This window comes from Oryzias melastigma, linkage group LG16 (assembly GCF_002922805.2).
Source record: "Oryzias melastigma strain HK-1 linkage group LG16, ASM292280v2, whole genome shotgun sequence".
In the NCBI taxonomy this organism is placed as follows: Eukaryota; Metazoa; Chordata; class Actinopteri; order Beloniformes; family Adrianichthyidae; genus Oryzias; species Oryzias melastigma.
In genome coordinates this window covers 27,375,907-27,391,076 of record NC_050527.1, presented here as the reverse complement: position 1 = coordinate 27,391,076, position 15,170 = coordinate 27,375,907, and the positions used below count along the sequence as shown (strand labels likewise).

General features: G+C 38.7%; 1 protein-coding gene across 8 annotated transcripts in view; it reads left to right on the top strand.

The window, feature by feature from the left end:
• Positions 1-15,170, top strand: part of LOC112136530 (thrombospondin type-1 domain-containing protein 7A) — a 194,055-nt gene that overhangs the window by 104,721 nt on the left and 74,164 nt on the right. For all 8 annotated transcript variants that reach the window (XR_002917370.2, XR_004949372.1, XR_004949370.1 and 5 more), the window contains one exon: positions 7,843-8,083. Coding sequence is in view for 4 of the 8 variants with exons in the window: in XM_024258281.2 (XP_024114049.1) it covers positions 7,843-8,083 (241 nt within the window). In the remaining 4 variants the exon portion in view is untranslated. The remainder of the gene's footprint in view (positions 1-7,842; positions 8,084-15,170) is intronic.

The following is a 15,170-nucleotide window of genomic DNA, read 5'->3' as shown; positions in this document are numbered from 1 at the left end:
TTAGGGTTTATTAAAAATTTAGATTTTTTTTTTTTTTCCAAAACATGTTTAAATGCATTGAGGTCTACATTCGCTAATGTAGTGAGCATCGATCCACGCTAGTTTTTTTGAAAGACTTCTTGGAGATTTCTAGGGCACCTAATTTTGGAATGGTAGATCTGGACAGCACTAGTAATGACTAATGCACTAAATAAGGAAGGAATTCAGACAGGCTAAGTTTACTAAAGAGATTATTAATATTAAAATAAGATTAATAATAAAAATCATAATGTGATTCTTTCTATTTTGAATGTTAAATTAGCTAAAACTTTGTAAAATTGAAAATAACTTGAAAAGGAAAAAACAATAAATAAATAACTCCCACAATTCAACACTCTGAAACTATTTGGAGACTAAATTGAGATCCCAGTGATCCTTCCCTTTGTCCTATTTTGTAGATTTGTTTAGTATAACTTTAATGTTTTAACAAACCGTTGTGCTCTGCATCCTGATTGGTTTGAGACCTTGTCAATCAAACTCCTCTATGCTGTATCTCCTGTACTGTTTAGTTTGTCAAACACTTTTGTTTTCATTCTATAAACTGGATTTATTGGAACTTTGAGCGACTAAATAAGACAGAAAGAGTAAAAATGTTCATGTTTTTCTCAGAATACTGTAGAAAGTTTGAAGTTTTTTTGCCTTAAAACATTTTATAGTCGATTACTTCATGATTTCACCCATCAAGGATTATATTTAGAACGTAACATCCACGATAAATGAGGGAACGCTGTAACTTCATGTTGCGTGACACTGCAGCTGCCAAAATAAATAATTCTCCTCACTTATGATGGATCTAAATCTGACAGCTTGCATGTTTTCCTAGTTTGGTGACAGTCAGACAGCAGCCTGTTTTTGACTCAAACCAAAGGTAGAAGCTGCGTTTCTGTTGACTATGAACATGAGCTCAATGGATTTGGGATCATAAATTAGCCTTATTAAAAAATATCAATAAAAAAACTCTCTGGTGCTTGGAGAGGAGGAGGTTTTTGAGGCTGATCGAAATTGACGTGTCTCGCAAAACTACAATGGAAACACTTCTGACTAACTAAATGAGTCATGTGACCAACAACTGGATGCCACAAAGTTGAGCGTGTCATGCAGAATTGTAGGATCCACAGCTCTGTAACCCAGAATCCCTTCCTCCATAACCGCTCCCACGTAGCTCGCCGCTCGGCGGCCTGAATAAGACGCCAGCGTCTCCTTTGATAGACGATGATGAGGGCAGACATGTGGATGAATCTGCTGTAAATCAAAGCTCACATCTGTCGCCAGGCTTCTGAGTAAATGATCTGGTGAGTTGGTTTGTTTTCATTTGCATCATTACGACTGAACCTGAAGTCAGACGGACACGTTGGGTCCACTTAAACTGAACCAGAGTTCATTTCCTCTGATAATCCGAAACAAAGTTTCAGTCTAAATATGCTCAAATGAGTTCTGGTCCCGGACCTTTTGAGGTGCTCTCAGTTCGTTTCCAATCGGACTGAACTTTGTTTCACTCTGAGTTTTCAGTCTTAATACGATCTGCTCCCGGAGTGGAAGAACTGAACCAAAACAGCCACCGTAGATGCAAACAGTGTAGGAATATCTCAACGAATGAGCTGCAGACAATTGTAAAGCATTGATTGTCGTGTTTGTTAAAAGGAAATAACTTATCCAACTAATTTAACTTGTTAAAGTGTTAATTTTACCACCGCTAGAAACAATTATTACTCACTTTTCTGGAGCTACTGTGACGTCACACTAAAAACTCTATTGTAGCTCCTTAACAGAATTCTCTTAAAACAAAAACATGACACCACAATGATGAGACACAACTCATAAAAAAACGTTCAGCTCATTCAGGACATTCCTGCTCGTATTTTTGGTGTTTATAAACTTTATAGTTTTTGAAATATTGAGCAAAATATGTTCCATTGGAAATGAACGAGAAAGTCTTCAAATGTCAAAATTTAAGTAGATTAACAACAAACCTTTAAATATATTCATGGGCTATGTTTTCATCTTAGAGTAATTATCACAAAAATCGGAGCTTAGCTAATATTTTAGCAACATGCTAACGTTTTTCACTAATTTAGTTTACTGAGGAATTTTAGACTATTTTAGAGTTTAGCTAGAATTTAAGCAACGAGATAGCTTTTTGGGCTAATTTGACATCTACTGAGGTTTTATGGGCGAATTTGGAGTTTAGCTCATATTTAAGAAACAATTTAAATAATTTTACAAAATTGTCATGTCTTGGGGATTTTTAATCAATCAGAATTCAGAAATGTAGGTCAACTTCTGAGCTCTTTCATAGTCCTTTAGCAAATTTAACATTTTACAAATAGTTTTTGCATTTTCAGCATCTTCAGCCAGTACTTTCACAAAAAATATTCACACTAGCATTATCGCATGTAATATAACTTAGTTCATTTTAATTCTTAGTTTTCACATAACATATTCAAAGCCAATTATTGGAAAAGGTCATTTCTTATTTCCTCAAGCATATAATTTGTTATCCTAAAACTAAAATGCCATCAAAAAAGACTTTATTGTGCAAACTTTCTTTTTAAAATCACAGACTCATTCTGTGCCGTATTGACGCTGAGGGAAAAACTCGCCGCTCTTCTGGTCACATGACTGACGGAGCGATTCAATCTGCTGTGGACCAAAAACCAAAAAGATGCACTTTTGTTTCTTCATTTGTTATTCAGTCTCGCTTTCATCTTGGTATGAAAACAGACATTGGTGAAGTACAGGTGTCTAGATTTGGATGGTAATGAGATTCTTATCACTAATTGGCAATTAACTTATGAAATTAGACAATTTTTAGGTTATTATGACTTATTATTGTGTAAATTAATAATGTCAAATGTAATTATATACAATACACCATATTTATTTATGACTTTCTCCCTCTATTTTGAAAATGCTTTTATGTGGACAAAGTTTGTTGAAGCGTTTTTGCTTTCAGGATTCACAGTAACACTTGCTGTTGCAGCGTGTGGTTAGCGTGTGCGTGGTAGACTCTACCGTGTGGTGTTAGCGTGTAGCTGATGTTCTGCAGTAGTTCCGGCGTGGTTGATCCGCTGTGGCGTGTCCCGATAGCGCCGCTGCTTCTCTGTGGTTGTGCTGCAGCATCACTTGGTCCGCCTGTCACACTAACATGTCTGACATCTGCATTCAGGTCTGTCGCGGGTGCCCAAGTTCCCGGAGCTCTTCGGTAAATCTCTGACAGTAGACTAGAACCGCTGTGGCTCTGAAACGGTTGAAAGAACCTGATGAAACAATGCTTTCCAAAAACAGAGTCTCTCCTCCGTCTGAAGCTCCCCCTGCAGAGTTGATTATCTGATTAGATTCACAGCAGATTGGGAGAGTCTGAGCTGAATATTTATGAAGGCAAAAATAGTTGAAACTGCACAAACTCGTAGGGTTCATCTGAAAACCCCAAACGCTGTTAATTAATGCACTGATAAGCCAATTAATGACCTGCTTAGCATAACTGCCTGTTCACTGCTGACTGCGCTGGGACCCGGAGAGCCCCAGCCGCTCGCTGAATGACAGTTGCCATGCGTGTCAAGAGGCCGTTTCTGCAGGTTTGTGTGAAAAAAGCTGAAAATAACGGATGCAGACACGAGTTCTCTGAAATGCGGGCTGAAAAAAAAGCAGCGGTTTGGGAGTAACTACCCGATAAACTGGAGGTCAGGCGGTTTGTGCTCTCGCCGTGTGTTCTCCAGTTATACACCTGCTTGAGCTGCAGCTCTGGGAGTACTTTCACCAGCACACGCTGTCCTCTTTTGTGACTGTAATGCTTCATGAGAGCTGCTCCACATTTCCTGCAGCGGCGGCGTGTCACTTCAGCGTTGGGACCATCATCTCCCCGTTAGCCGGCTCTCAGAGAGGAGGTGTTTTCAGCCGCCGTGTTTGAGCTTTGTGATTGCTCCGCTCATTTAGGAACATCTCTCTGTCAAATTCAGCCAGGAAGTACAAGCCCCCCCCTCGTCTGAGCTGAGAGCTGGATGTAAAAAAGGACAGCACTCTTTCAGCTCATTGAGCGTGCAGTCGGCTGGCTGCTGCTTCCCAGGAGGAACGAGAGAAAGACGGTCAAAAAGAGGGCAATAGCTGTGGGAGTGGGACTAAAGTGCTCCATTAAAGATCTGACATGTGACTTTCTCAGGCCTAACTCTCCTTAGAAGAACTCGGAGAACCCTTAAAATAAAACAGCTGAAGTGTAGTGAAAAGGTATTTGTCCTATGGATGAATATGGGCTGTCTGGGAGTGAAAAAAGGAGAGGAAATGTTCATATACTGTTTTTTCCTATGGGTATGCTGCGGGCGACAAATCATAGTGAATACTTAAAAACACATAAGTACAGGTAAGAAGTAGGTGAGACACAGGCATGTTGAATGGATCTTTCATTTTTAACCCCCCAAACCCTATGGACTGTATAAGGAGTATGGAGAGAAAATAGTCTCACCCAATTGGTGCGTTGTGATTCTTGATTTTTGAACTCCTGCAATATATTTTATGCTAAAGTATAAAAATTATTAAATAAAAAAGATACAATTTACACATACTCAAATTAAAATTACAATAGCTTGAAAGTAACTATATGCACAACTCTTTAAAGAATAAGCACAAATCGCTTGTTACACACAAATCTAAAACGATGCATTTAAATGCTGCTAGAATGCTGGGTCATCAGAGTTTTTTTTCTCAGCCGCTTTAAACTCAGGTTGTGAATAATATCCGGTGAAAACTTGACATTTTCTCACTTTCTTAAACAGATATGTCTGATATTAATGTAGAAAAGTCTAAATATGCATTTTATAGCACTCGTCCATTAAAAAGGAATACTGTTAAGTTTTATGTGTAGTTGGTTTTAAGCTGCTGTCATTTTAAGTTGTCCACGTGTAAATTGTATTTTGTCATTTTTGTACATGTGAATACACAAGTGAAAATACACTCAGTTAATCACAAAATGTATTCTATGAATTATAAATCAAGAATTACACAGATTGAATGAGACTATACTCTCCATACATTAGTGCTGTTCTTATGCACGCTCCACTCATCCCTTAAAAAAATAATTTTCCTGAACTATTGTGTTTTAAAAACGTGTATTTAGACTTTATATATTAATTATCAGACATATCTTTTTAAGAAAGTGAGAAAATGTCAAGTTTTCACCAGATATTATTCACAATCTAAGTTCAAAAGGGCTGATAAGAAAACTCTGATGACCCAGCATTCTAGCACCATCTAAACGCATCACTTATGGACAAGTCTAGGATACCTGAAAAGAGTCTTGTTTCAGGTTTTTGCGGTTTTGTGTGCGAGTAACAAGCGATTGGTGCGTACTTTTTTAAAGATTTGTATTTGTAGTTAGTGTGAAACTGCTGTAATTTAAAGTTGTACATGTGTAAAATGTGATTTTGTTGTATTTTCTCATTTTTGTACATGTGAAAACACAATTGCAAGTACACACAGTTACACATATTATGTATTGTATGAGTTACAAATCTAGAAATACGCACACACAGATTGGATTAGACCGTTTTCTCTCCATACATCAGTGCTGTGTTTGCATGCAGCCAGACTAGAAATGAAGAAATTAGACAGAATCATTTGTGTGGACGTCCTCTTTATTTTTTATTCATTGTATGGTATTCAGATCAGTCAGATTGAACTGGACCTTACAGACCAGTACCGGTTGGGAGCGGTCAGCTCCAATGATCACGCTCCTAAATCCCCCTTATTTCTTCATCTGTTTGCTCCTCAGCTTTAATTATTTGTATCCAACCTGTATTTTATTAAAAAGAAAATCAGAGCTGACATAATGTATTCAATTATACACATACTTCACATCTGTGTCCAAATGTTCGGTCCATTCATCAATTCTCCGAACAGCCTTGAATTCAGATAACGCACGAACCTCTGAGTTTCCCCTCGTGCTGGACGGCCCATAAATTGTTGAGACGTGTACCCTGTCACCCTAAGAACTCTGGCCGAGGCAAAGGAACTATTAAAGGAGGATGAGATTAATCAGTTTATCAATCGATCAATAATGTCGAGGGACGACCATCACGCTGCAGCATCACTGTTCTGTTCCCTCAGGCATCATTAAAACCAAAGCCTGCACATAAAGACAAACTTAAGACTCGTATTCCTAAAGAACGCTCTTTATACATATATATTTCTGATCTGTTTCTGAATATTAGAACGTTCTGCTTTTAATATTCATGACCTTCTCGCCACAGAAACCGTTCTTTCTATTAATTCACGGTTTACTAATGTTAGCATAAAACCATTTTTCCTGGTATTGGTGTTTCTCATGGATGTAAAACTCACACATGTTTCATTTTAACACAGTTTCTAATACTTTATATTAAAGGTTAAATATAAGCACCTGAAGTCTGGCTGCAGTTCTTCTGCTTATCCATTTTCCTGAGTGTCATTTCCATGTTAATCTATGAAATATTCTATAACACTATGACTCATGAAATAGATTATTTTTCTTGAATTCAGTTTTTTTGTTGATGCAAACAGAAAAGTCATCACAGCTTCTGTTAAACTGCTGTTTTGTATGGCCATGATAGGGTCATGGTAGGGTCATTGTAAGGTCATTTTAAGGTCATGGTAAGGTCATTGTAAGGCCATTGTAAGGTCATTGTAAGGTCATGATAAGGTCATAATAAGGTCATTGTAAGGTCATTGTAAGGTCATGGTAAAGTCATTATAAGGTCATTGTAAGGCCATGGTGGGGTCATTGTAAGGTCATTGTAAGGTCATGATAAGGTCATAATAAGGTCATTGTAAGGCCATTGTAAGGTCATTATAAGGTCATTGTAAGGTCATAATAAGGTCATTGTAAGGCCATGGTAGGGTCATTGTAAGGTCATTGTAAGGTCATTGTAACGTCATTGTAATGTCATGATAAGGTCATTATAGGGTCATTGTAAGGTCATGATAAGGTCATTATAAGGTCATTGTAAGACCATTGTAAGGTCATTGTAAGGTCATTATAAGGTCATGGTAAGGTCATTGTAAGGTCATGATAAGGTCATTATAGGGTCATTGTAAGGTCATTATAAGGTCATGGTAGGGTCATTGTAAGGTCATGATAAGGTCATTGTAAGACCATTGTAAGGTCATTATAAGGTCATGGTAAGGTCATTGTAAGGTCATGATAAGGTCATTAAAAGGTCATTGTAAGGTCATGATAAGGTCATTGTAAGGCCATGGTAAGGTGATTATAAGGTCATTGTAACGTCATTGTAAGGCCATGGTTGGGTCATTGTGTGGTCATTGTAAGGTCATTGTAAGGTCATTGTCCCACTCAGATACAGAAAGCTTTGGTGAAATAAAATCATTAAATTCTGACGTTCTGTCCCATCACAGAGCGGTGGTCTTTGCAATAGTTTATGACGTAATCCTCATAAATAAGGTTTAATCAAATTATATTGTCTTCTGAATTTAAGATTGTAGAGATGTTTCTCATTTAAATGCATCACTTGGCTGAATCCCATCCATCCCTCCCTACATCCATCTCTACATCCATCCACTGGGTTGCTGGAGCCTATCCCAGTTACCACTGAGTGAAGCTGGGGTTTGTTCTGATCAGTGTGACATCAAACACAAACTGCTGCTCTGTTGTTGTAAAAAAACTATTTTTAATGACAAACAAACAACTAAATTAAAATAGATTTTGATAAAAAAAAAAATGAATCAAAAAGAGCAAAAATAAACTAGTTTTATTTTTCCACGATTCCCAGATGTTCTTGTGTCGTCCATCACAATGCTAACAGTGTTCTTCACCTGCAGGTGGCGCCCTGTGCCCGAACAGCAGCGCCCTTCAGGAGGTCCGTAACTGTAACGAGCACGCCTGTACGGTGTACCACTGGCAGACGGGGCCCTGGGGCCCCTGCACCGAGGACCCGTCCTCCCCGTCCTTCAACGCCTCGGCGGCGGTCCGCAGCAGCAGTCAGGGCCCGTGTTCTCTGGGGATGCAGACCCGCAAGGTCATCTGTGTGCGGGTCAACGTGGGCCAGGTTCCTCCCAAGAAGTAAGTCTGCTTCGTTTGAGGATGGGTTTAACCACTGACTGTACGTGAGGTCTGGACTGAGTGAGTGTGATGTCACCCATAGAAAATGGTTAACTGTGGTCACATCATTCCGTCCTCTACCACCTATAGACTCCAGAATCAAACTTCCTGTTGACCTTTAAGGTCCTCCGTAAGCCGGCTCCTCCTTGTGTTTCTGACCTTATCAGTACTCGTTCTCTCCGGTCCTTTTCATCTATCCAGTTCTCCATTCCCCGACCCGGCTCCAACCTTCAGCCACTCGGCTCCAAAACTCTGGAATTCTCTCCTTCCTGACCGGGTTAACATAAACTCTACTGACCTTCAAATCCAACTCCAAACGAATCCCTTTGAGTCTGGATTTTCACTCTGAGTCGTTGGTATTTCTTAGTATGTTTTGCTTTTGTGTTTTAGTTATTTTGAAAGGCACTTTTACAAAATAATTATTATTATTATTATCATTATTTTTGTTATTATTTCCAGCTCCAGCCAAACCAATTTAATCACCATATTTTCCAAGTGGTGCAACTCTTGTGAGTCTTGCTCCAGTTATGAGGACATTCAAAGCTGTATTTGTGAGAGAAACGAGTATCTTAAGTATCACTCACAGATGAATCTCTGAGACGTGAAAAGAGTCTCACCTCAGATTGGTGCATAACTGAGGTTTTGTGTGTGCGTAAACGTGATTTGTGTGCAGTTTTTAAAGATTTGCATGAGTAATTAGTTTCAAGCTGTTGTAATTTAAATTGAGCATGTGTAAATTGTGTTTTATATATTTTGAATTTCATAACTTTTTTACTTATGCACATAATGTATTATATGAGTTACAAATTAAGAATTACGTACACACAGAGGGGAGTGAGTCCATTTTCTCTCCATAGAGCTGTAGCAACTTACATTTAAGTGTGTTGAGTTTTTGTTTTAGCACAACTTTTTAAAGCTATAAAACCAATGTTTCACTGAAAATGATAATTGACTTTAACTGCTGCAGGGATTTAAAATGCAAAAGTTATTTGCAAAATTTTAAATTTGCTAAAAGACTGGACATTTTGTTAAAGAACTATGAAAGATCGCTGAAGTTGACCTAAATTTCTGAAAAATGTATGGTAAAATTGCTTAAAAATCTCTATTACATGCCGATTTAGCAAAAAACTTTAGTGTGTTAAATATCTTAAATATTAGCTAAACTCCAAATTAGCCCAAAAAAGTTAGCTCAATGCTTAAGTACTAGCTTAACTCCAATTTAGCCTAAAATTCCTCAGTAAACTAAATTAACCAAAATCGTTAAAATAGAAGCTAATCTCTAAATTAACTAAAAACCTCAGTAGATAACAAATTAGCCAAAAACATCAGCATGTTGCTAAAATATTAGCCATTTTTTAAATTACTTTAAAGATAAACACATAGCCCATGAATATATTGAAAGGTTTGTTGTTAATCTACTTAAAATGTTGATATTTGAAGACTCTGTCATTCATTTCCTATGAGGCATATTTTGCTCAATATTTCAAAAATGGTAAAGTTTACAAATACCTAAAATACGAGCAGTAATGTCCTGAACAAGGTGAATGTTTTGATACCAAAATTGTTGAAATCGCTGAAACTGTTTTTATGAGTTTTTATGTGCCGAAAAAAAATACAGAAAGGATCAGGAGAATCACTATAATGTGAATGCTGACTAAGCAATCACAATAGTGATTCTCTTACTAAACAACCACACTATAAGGTCAAACCATAGTCATATAAATATTTATTGCTTATTATTTGTATGGGACAAATAGACAGTTTAGACAATGATTTAGATCAGGAACTCTAGCCTTTTTTTGTGTTAGCACGTAGCTTAGCTGAGACCAGAAGCTTTTTATCTTTTATAAGGTGAAATTGAAAGTCATGAACTACACATGTGAAATGTCCATTTCTGTGAACGCACCATACTCTGAGTATTAGCAGTACTGTACATGAGACTGAATACCAGCACTATCACCTAACCGACTCCTGAACTGTTCGTTAGCTCCAGAGTTTTGTGACGCACGTTTACGCGTCTGAGCGCGTGCTGCGAGGCCGGTCTGATCGGAGCTGGACAGGAGTTTGGTGAAGCTGTGGAGATCAGGATCTCCATCCTGGACCCTCAGAACCCGGAGAGGCGTTTGTCTCATCTCAAACAAACCTCTCCAGCAGCTGATTGTCCTGATTGCAGCCGCTTCACTCAGAGAGCTAATCAGCCGAATCTGCAGCCGAAGAATGGAGCTCAGATTCGGTTTGCAGCACGGCACATCATTGGTTGAAGAAGCTGCTTTGTTTTGCATTGCAGAGGAAAACGAGTGTTTGATTTGAGAGGTAAGGAGAACGTTTGATTGGACGTCAGTTAAGTAGATGTCTGCTGCCTGCAGATGAACCTAAATGAGTGGAAACTTGTGAGACGAGGAGCAGAGTGACAGCAGGAGAGCGAGGAGGATCACAGCGAGGACCGGCGAGGCTCGCAGGGCCGCGTATGATCCGAGCGCACGCCGCATGAGGTTAACTCCCCGCTCATATCTTCCTTTGGCAGGCGAACGCAGATAAATAATCTGGATGTCCCTGAAAGCTTAATTAACCCGCTGGTTTAGGCGCTGCTCCCTCCTCATTGATGATAATGACAGTAATTAAAGGGGATTGACACTTAAAGGCAATTTAATCATGAAGTGGCGGAGAGGCGGGAGGTCTGAGGACCACACCGCCAGAATCCAAAGCAGTCGGAGTTCAGGCTCCACCTGGAATCAGTCGAGATCCGCCGATCGCCGGTCCGGGAGAATGCTCCATTCTGATTGGCTGCAGGGTGTCCATTAACAAGTGATACTAGAAAACATGTTCGGGTCACACGGCCTGAATGTCGTATATTATTGTGCTGGTCTAAACAACAGATGGTTACCATAGCAACAGAAACTCAGAACATGTGCAGTTTATCAGGATAAATATCCACTTTTTGGTGGATTCTTCTTCAATCTTCTTTAAAACAAACATCTTCATGCTCCATCATGTGAACAAAAACCAGTGGCTCAAGGTGAACAAGCTTGAAGTTCATTTCTAAAAAAATCGTCCCCAAAATACTTTAAAGGAGACGTGATGATGGATTTGATTGGTAGAGACGGATTCAGAAAAACCTGTCGTTTTTTTTCTTAGACCGTGTTTGAAACATTTGAGCTTTAGGGTGTATTCAGACGGGAAAAGGTCCGAGATTCAGACCTCCGTCTACCAGAGATTTCTGCTCTGAACCAAAGCTTGTAAACAAAACCACATGACTAAAGATCTCTTCAGTCATTGGCCAGCAGTTACAAGGGCGGGAAAAGCAACAAGAGAAAGAACAATGGAAGTCCCGAGCTTTGCAGTCAGATAGGTTACGTATTCAAACTTGATATTTCATTGATCAGTTTTGAACGTCTGTATTGGTGAGGGATGCTCCAGGATGGTTACTGAGGACTGAGTGTTCTGACATGTTAGTGCTGAGTATCGGCAATAATTTCCAGAATTGATTCGATCCACTAGACTAGAGTCTGGATCAATTTGATACAGATTTTTTTCTGATTCTTTCATTCTTCTCAGTTGGATTTTATTCAATTTTGAGTTTATACATTTATACACGTTTGTTTAGAAATACATTAATAATCTATAACTATGTTTTGAAGATATTTATATTAATCTGATCCAGTTCACATACTGTAAATGTATCGGTGATATAAATAATGAGATTGTTAATATCATACAGAGTTACATGGATTCTCAAACGGAGAAGCTCCAACGATTGTTCTGCTTCTCCTGGAGGACGTTTCAGTTTGGTCACTAGGTGGCGATCACGCTCTAGCATTACACCTTATTCCAGAAGAAAAAAGGATAAGCAAAAAACTGTTTTAGACCACAAAAACCTTAATGATCTTAAAAGATTTTGGAATATTCATGTCTGTGATTTAATAGATGTTTATTTAGTCAGAATGTATGTTTAGACTGACTGAACGTTAGCATTAGCCGTCCTATGGGAAATCCCATTATACGTTAGCATCAAGCTAGCGGACTTGAGCTTTATGTGTAAGATCGATCTCTACTTTTGTGGATTGATTATTGATCTATTAAGCTTAGATTGATTCAGATCGATTAATCGGTTTTATCAACTGATAGATTGTCGGGAAAACAGCAAAACTCAACGTGTGTTACGTTAAAAGTTGTTTAATGAGCCTGAATTCATCCGACCACATTTCAATGAGTCGCTGTGTCTCATCGTTGCTCTATTTACATCCCATAATGCCCGGCTACGGTGGTATTTTTGGTCCAGTTGTTCCACTCCGAGCGTGGAGTCTATTCGCTCTGATCAGACCACCTGGACAGATGGGTCAGAGAGCGCTTCCTGGTCCTGGATCAGAGTCCACTTGGGCGTTTTCAGACTGAAAATTTGTTCTGGATCATCAGGAGAAACGTTGAGGTTTTTTTTTTTTTGTTTGTTCCTGCTTCAGATTAGGTTGATTGTTGCCTATGAAGAGCAGAACTGTAAACGCACTTTCAGGATTGTTGCTACCTGATATTAGCTCATGTCTACAGTTGGAAGAGGCTGAAATGTCAAAGTGGTGCAAATCTGGTGAATCCGGCTGCAGACTTTTTCTTTCACAGCTCTATTCCAATCCATGAAAGACTTGGTGTCATTTAATAAATTGTTGATACTTCCATCAGACGCCATCCATACGTAACTACCAAATCTGAGTCTCTGATTGGTCAATGTTAAACTGATTTAGCTTTTAATGGTGTGAGAGCTCAAGTTTTGAACCCGGAAGCACAACTCATGCATTTACGTAGACTTTTCATTGGAAATGTTTTCTTGAGAGTTGCTCTAAATCACTTAACATGACGTTTATGAATCATTCCTTGTTATTTCTCATATACCTGCTGCACCAGAGCGACTGGCAGATTCTGTAGCCGTTACCATGACAACCCATCGTGTTATAATTGGTCCATTTCCTGTGAAAATAATTGAAACTTGAAAAATAACAAGAGTCAAATTGATTTATATATTTTATTTTTCATTAGTGACTATATTTTAAGCAGGATATGCTAAACGAAGCGTCCATTATCACTTCCTACACAAACCCACGTCCACGCCATCACCAGACACCACTAGTGGCGAATGATCCACATGCTAGCTGTGTAACTAATAGATATCCAGCAGAGCGGCTCCTCTTCCTCACAGCAGGCGCTTCTCATTATGAGACTCGGTGCAGATGCTGTTCCACGTGAAGGTCAAACACTTGACCTGAACATTATCACGTCTTTGTTCAACCTTTGCACGCCTGTAGAGCCGCTTCTGCTCACTTTGCTCTGGTTCAGGTTCAATGAAACCACAGAGGAGAAAGAAAGATGGAGCGCCGTTACCCGGATGGACATGTGGTCGTAGAAAGAGTGACAGAGGGTTCAGGGTGGATAGAAGTGAAGAGAAGCGTACAAACAGCTCAGAACGGCAGGTTGTGTTTTATTTTTGTACTTTTTCTTCTGTATTTTATCTGGTACTACTACTGCATTCTATGAGTACCACTACCTATAGATTATTTTAGCCAGTTCTTATCAACTCAAACATTTCACGCCATTGTTGACCTTTTGTTGATCCTTCATTTGATAAAATAAACAGCTGAGATAAAGTACCATATGTTTCTGATCAAACCTGCAATAATTTATGATTTAAACTGAGGAAAAGAGCAGACAGAGAACTGGAGGTGGTAAAGATGAAGATGTGGAAGTTCCTCTTAGGAATAATGAAGATGGATAAGATCAAGAATGAGCTGAGAGGTTTTTGAGACAAGAAACGATGAATTTAAGGTGGAAGGACTTTAATAAAAGACCCAAGAGAAGCTTAATAGAGGTAGTAAAAGAGAACATGAAGGTAATTACCATCAGAAAAGAAGGTTCAGGTGGGGGCAGGTGAGTCATGGTGACATTCAAAGAGAAAAGTCTGAAGAAGAATCGTCTGAAAACTATTCAATTTTATTTATACAGCCTAATATCACAAAAACAATGGCCTCATTGGGCTTCATGTCAGTAATTGTAATGAAGCAGAAGGTCGGTCATAAAATATAAACAAAGCTGATTGCTAAACTAAAAAGACTAACTAAAACTGGTTATCCCTGTCCTTGGACCCTCCTTCCTAGTAAGGAAAACACTCCTAAAAAATGTGATTCAGGAAAAAAGAAGAAGCCTCAGGAATATCTACATGAAGGAGAGATCCTCTCCCAGGACGGACAGGAGATTTACCAGGACTGTTAAGAAATTAGCTTATCTAACTCTACAACGTATTTGAATAGAGTTCAGCCAGAGAGAACTGGGGGACGGGCTGTTTTACCTCACCCAGCAAGACGATCTGAACAAAACAGAGAAATGTGTTGGTTTGTGTTCGATCAGACTCGAGTAAAGCTCCAACTGCAGGTTTTCACTCATCAGAATCACACAGTGATCAACCTAAACCAGTATAATCCCTAACACTGTTTTCTATCTGTTCAAGTCGTTACTTAAACCTCAACACCTCTGTGACGGCGCTGTCCCTGGTGCTGAGGAACCTTTTGATTTTAGCTGCCTCTTTTATTTAGCATGCGCTTCAATCAATACACACAACCTTCAAGGATTTCTGTCTGTGTAGAATCCAACTTTCACCCTTCAGACACAGAAAGTTTACAGCTTTAGAAGGAATCTGCCAAGGATAATAACATGAAAAATGAATGTGGGATCAAAAATACACAAAGAAATGGAGTTCTGGATTTCTCTAACTTCATATTTTTATGCTTCTACACCTTATTTTTTATATTTATCTTCGATCCATCAGACTAAACTAATGGATTCACTCATATTTACTCAGAGCTAGAATTTGATGCATTTGCTGACTTGGATTGCTTGAAATAAACAACAAATATAAACGGTAACAACAAGAACAATACAGTAAACTTTTTTAAACTACAGACTGAATTATTGATTTATGTATGTTAGTTTATGAAGAATAATGTATTTTATTTTGAAAGGTCGGTCAGCTGTCTGTTAAACCTGCAGCTGTTTCTGTTTCTCGTTCAAA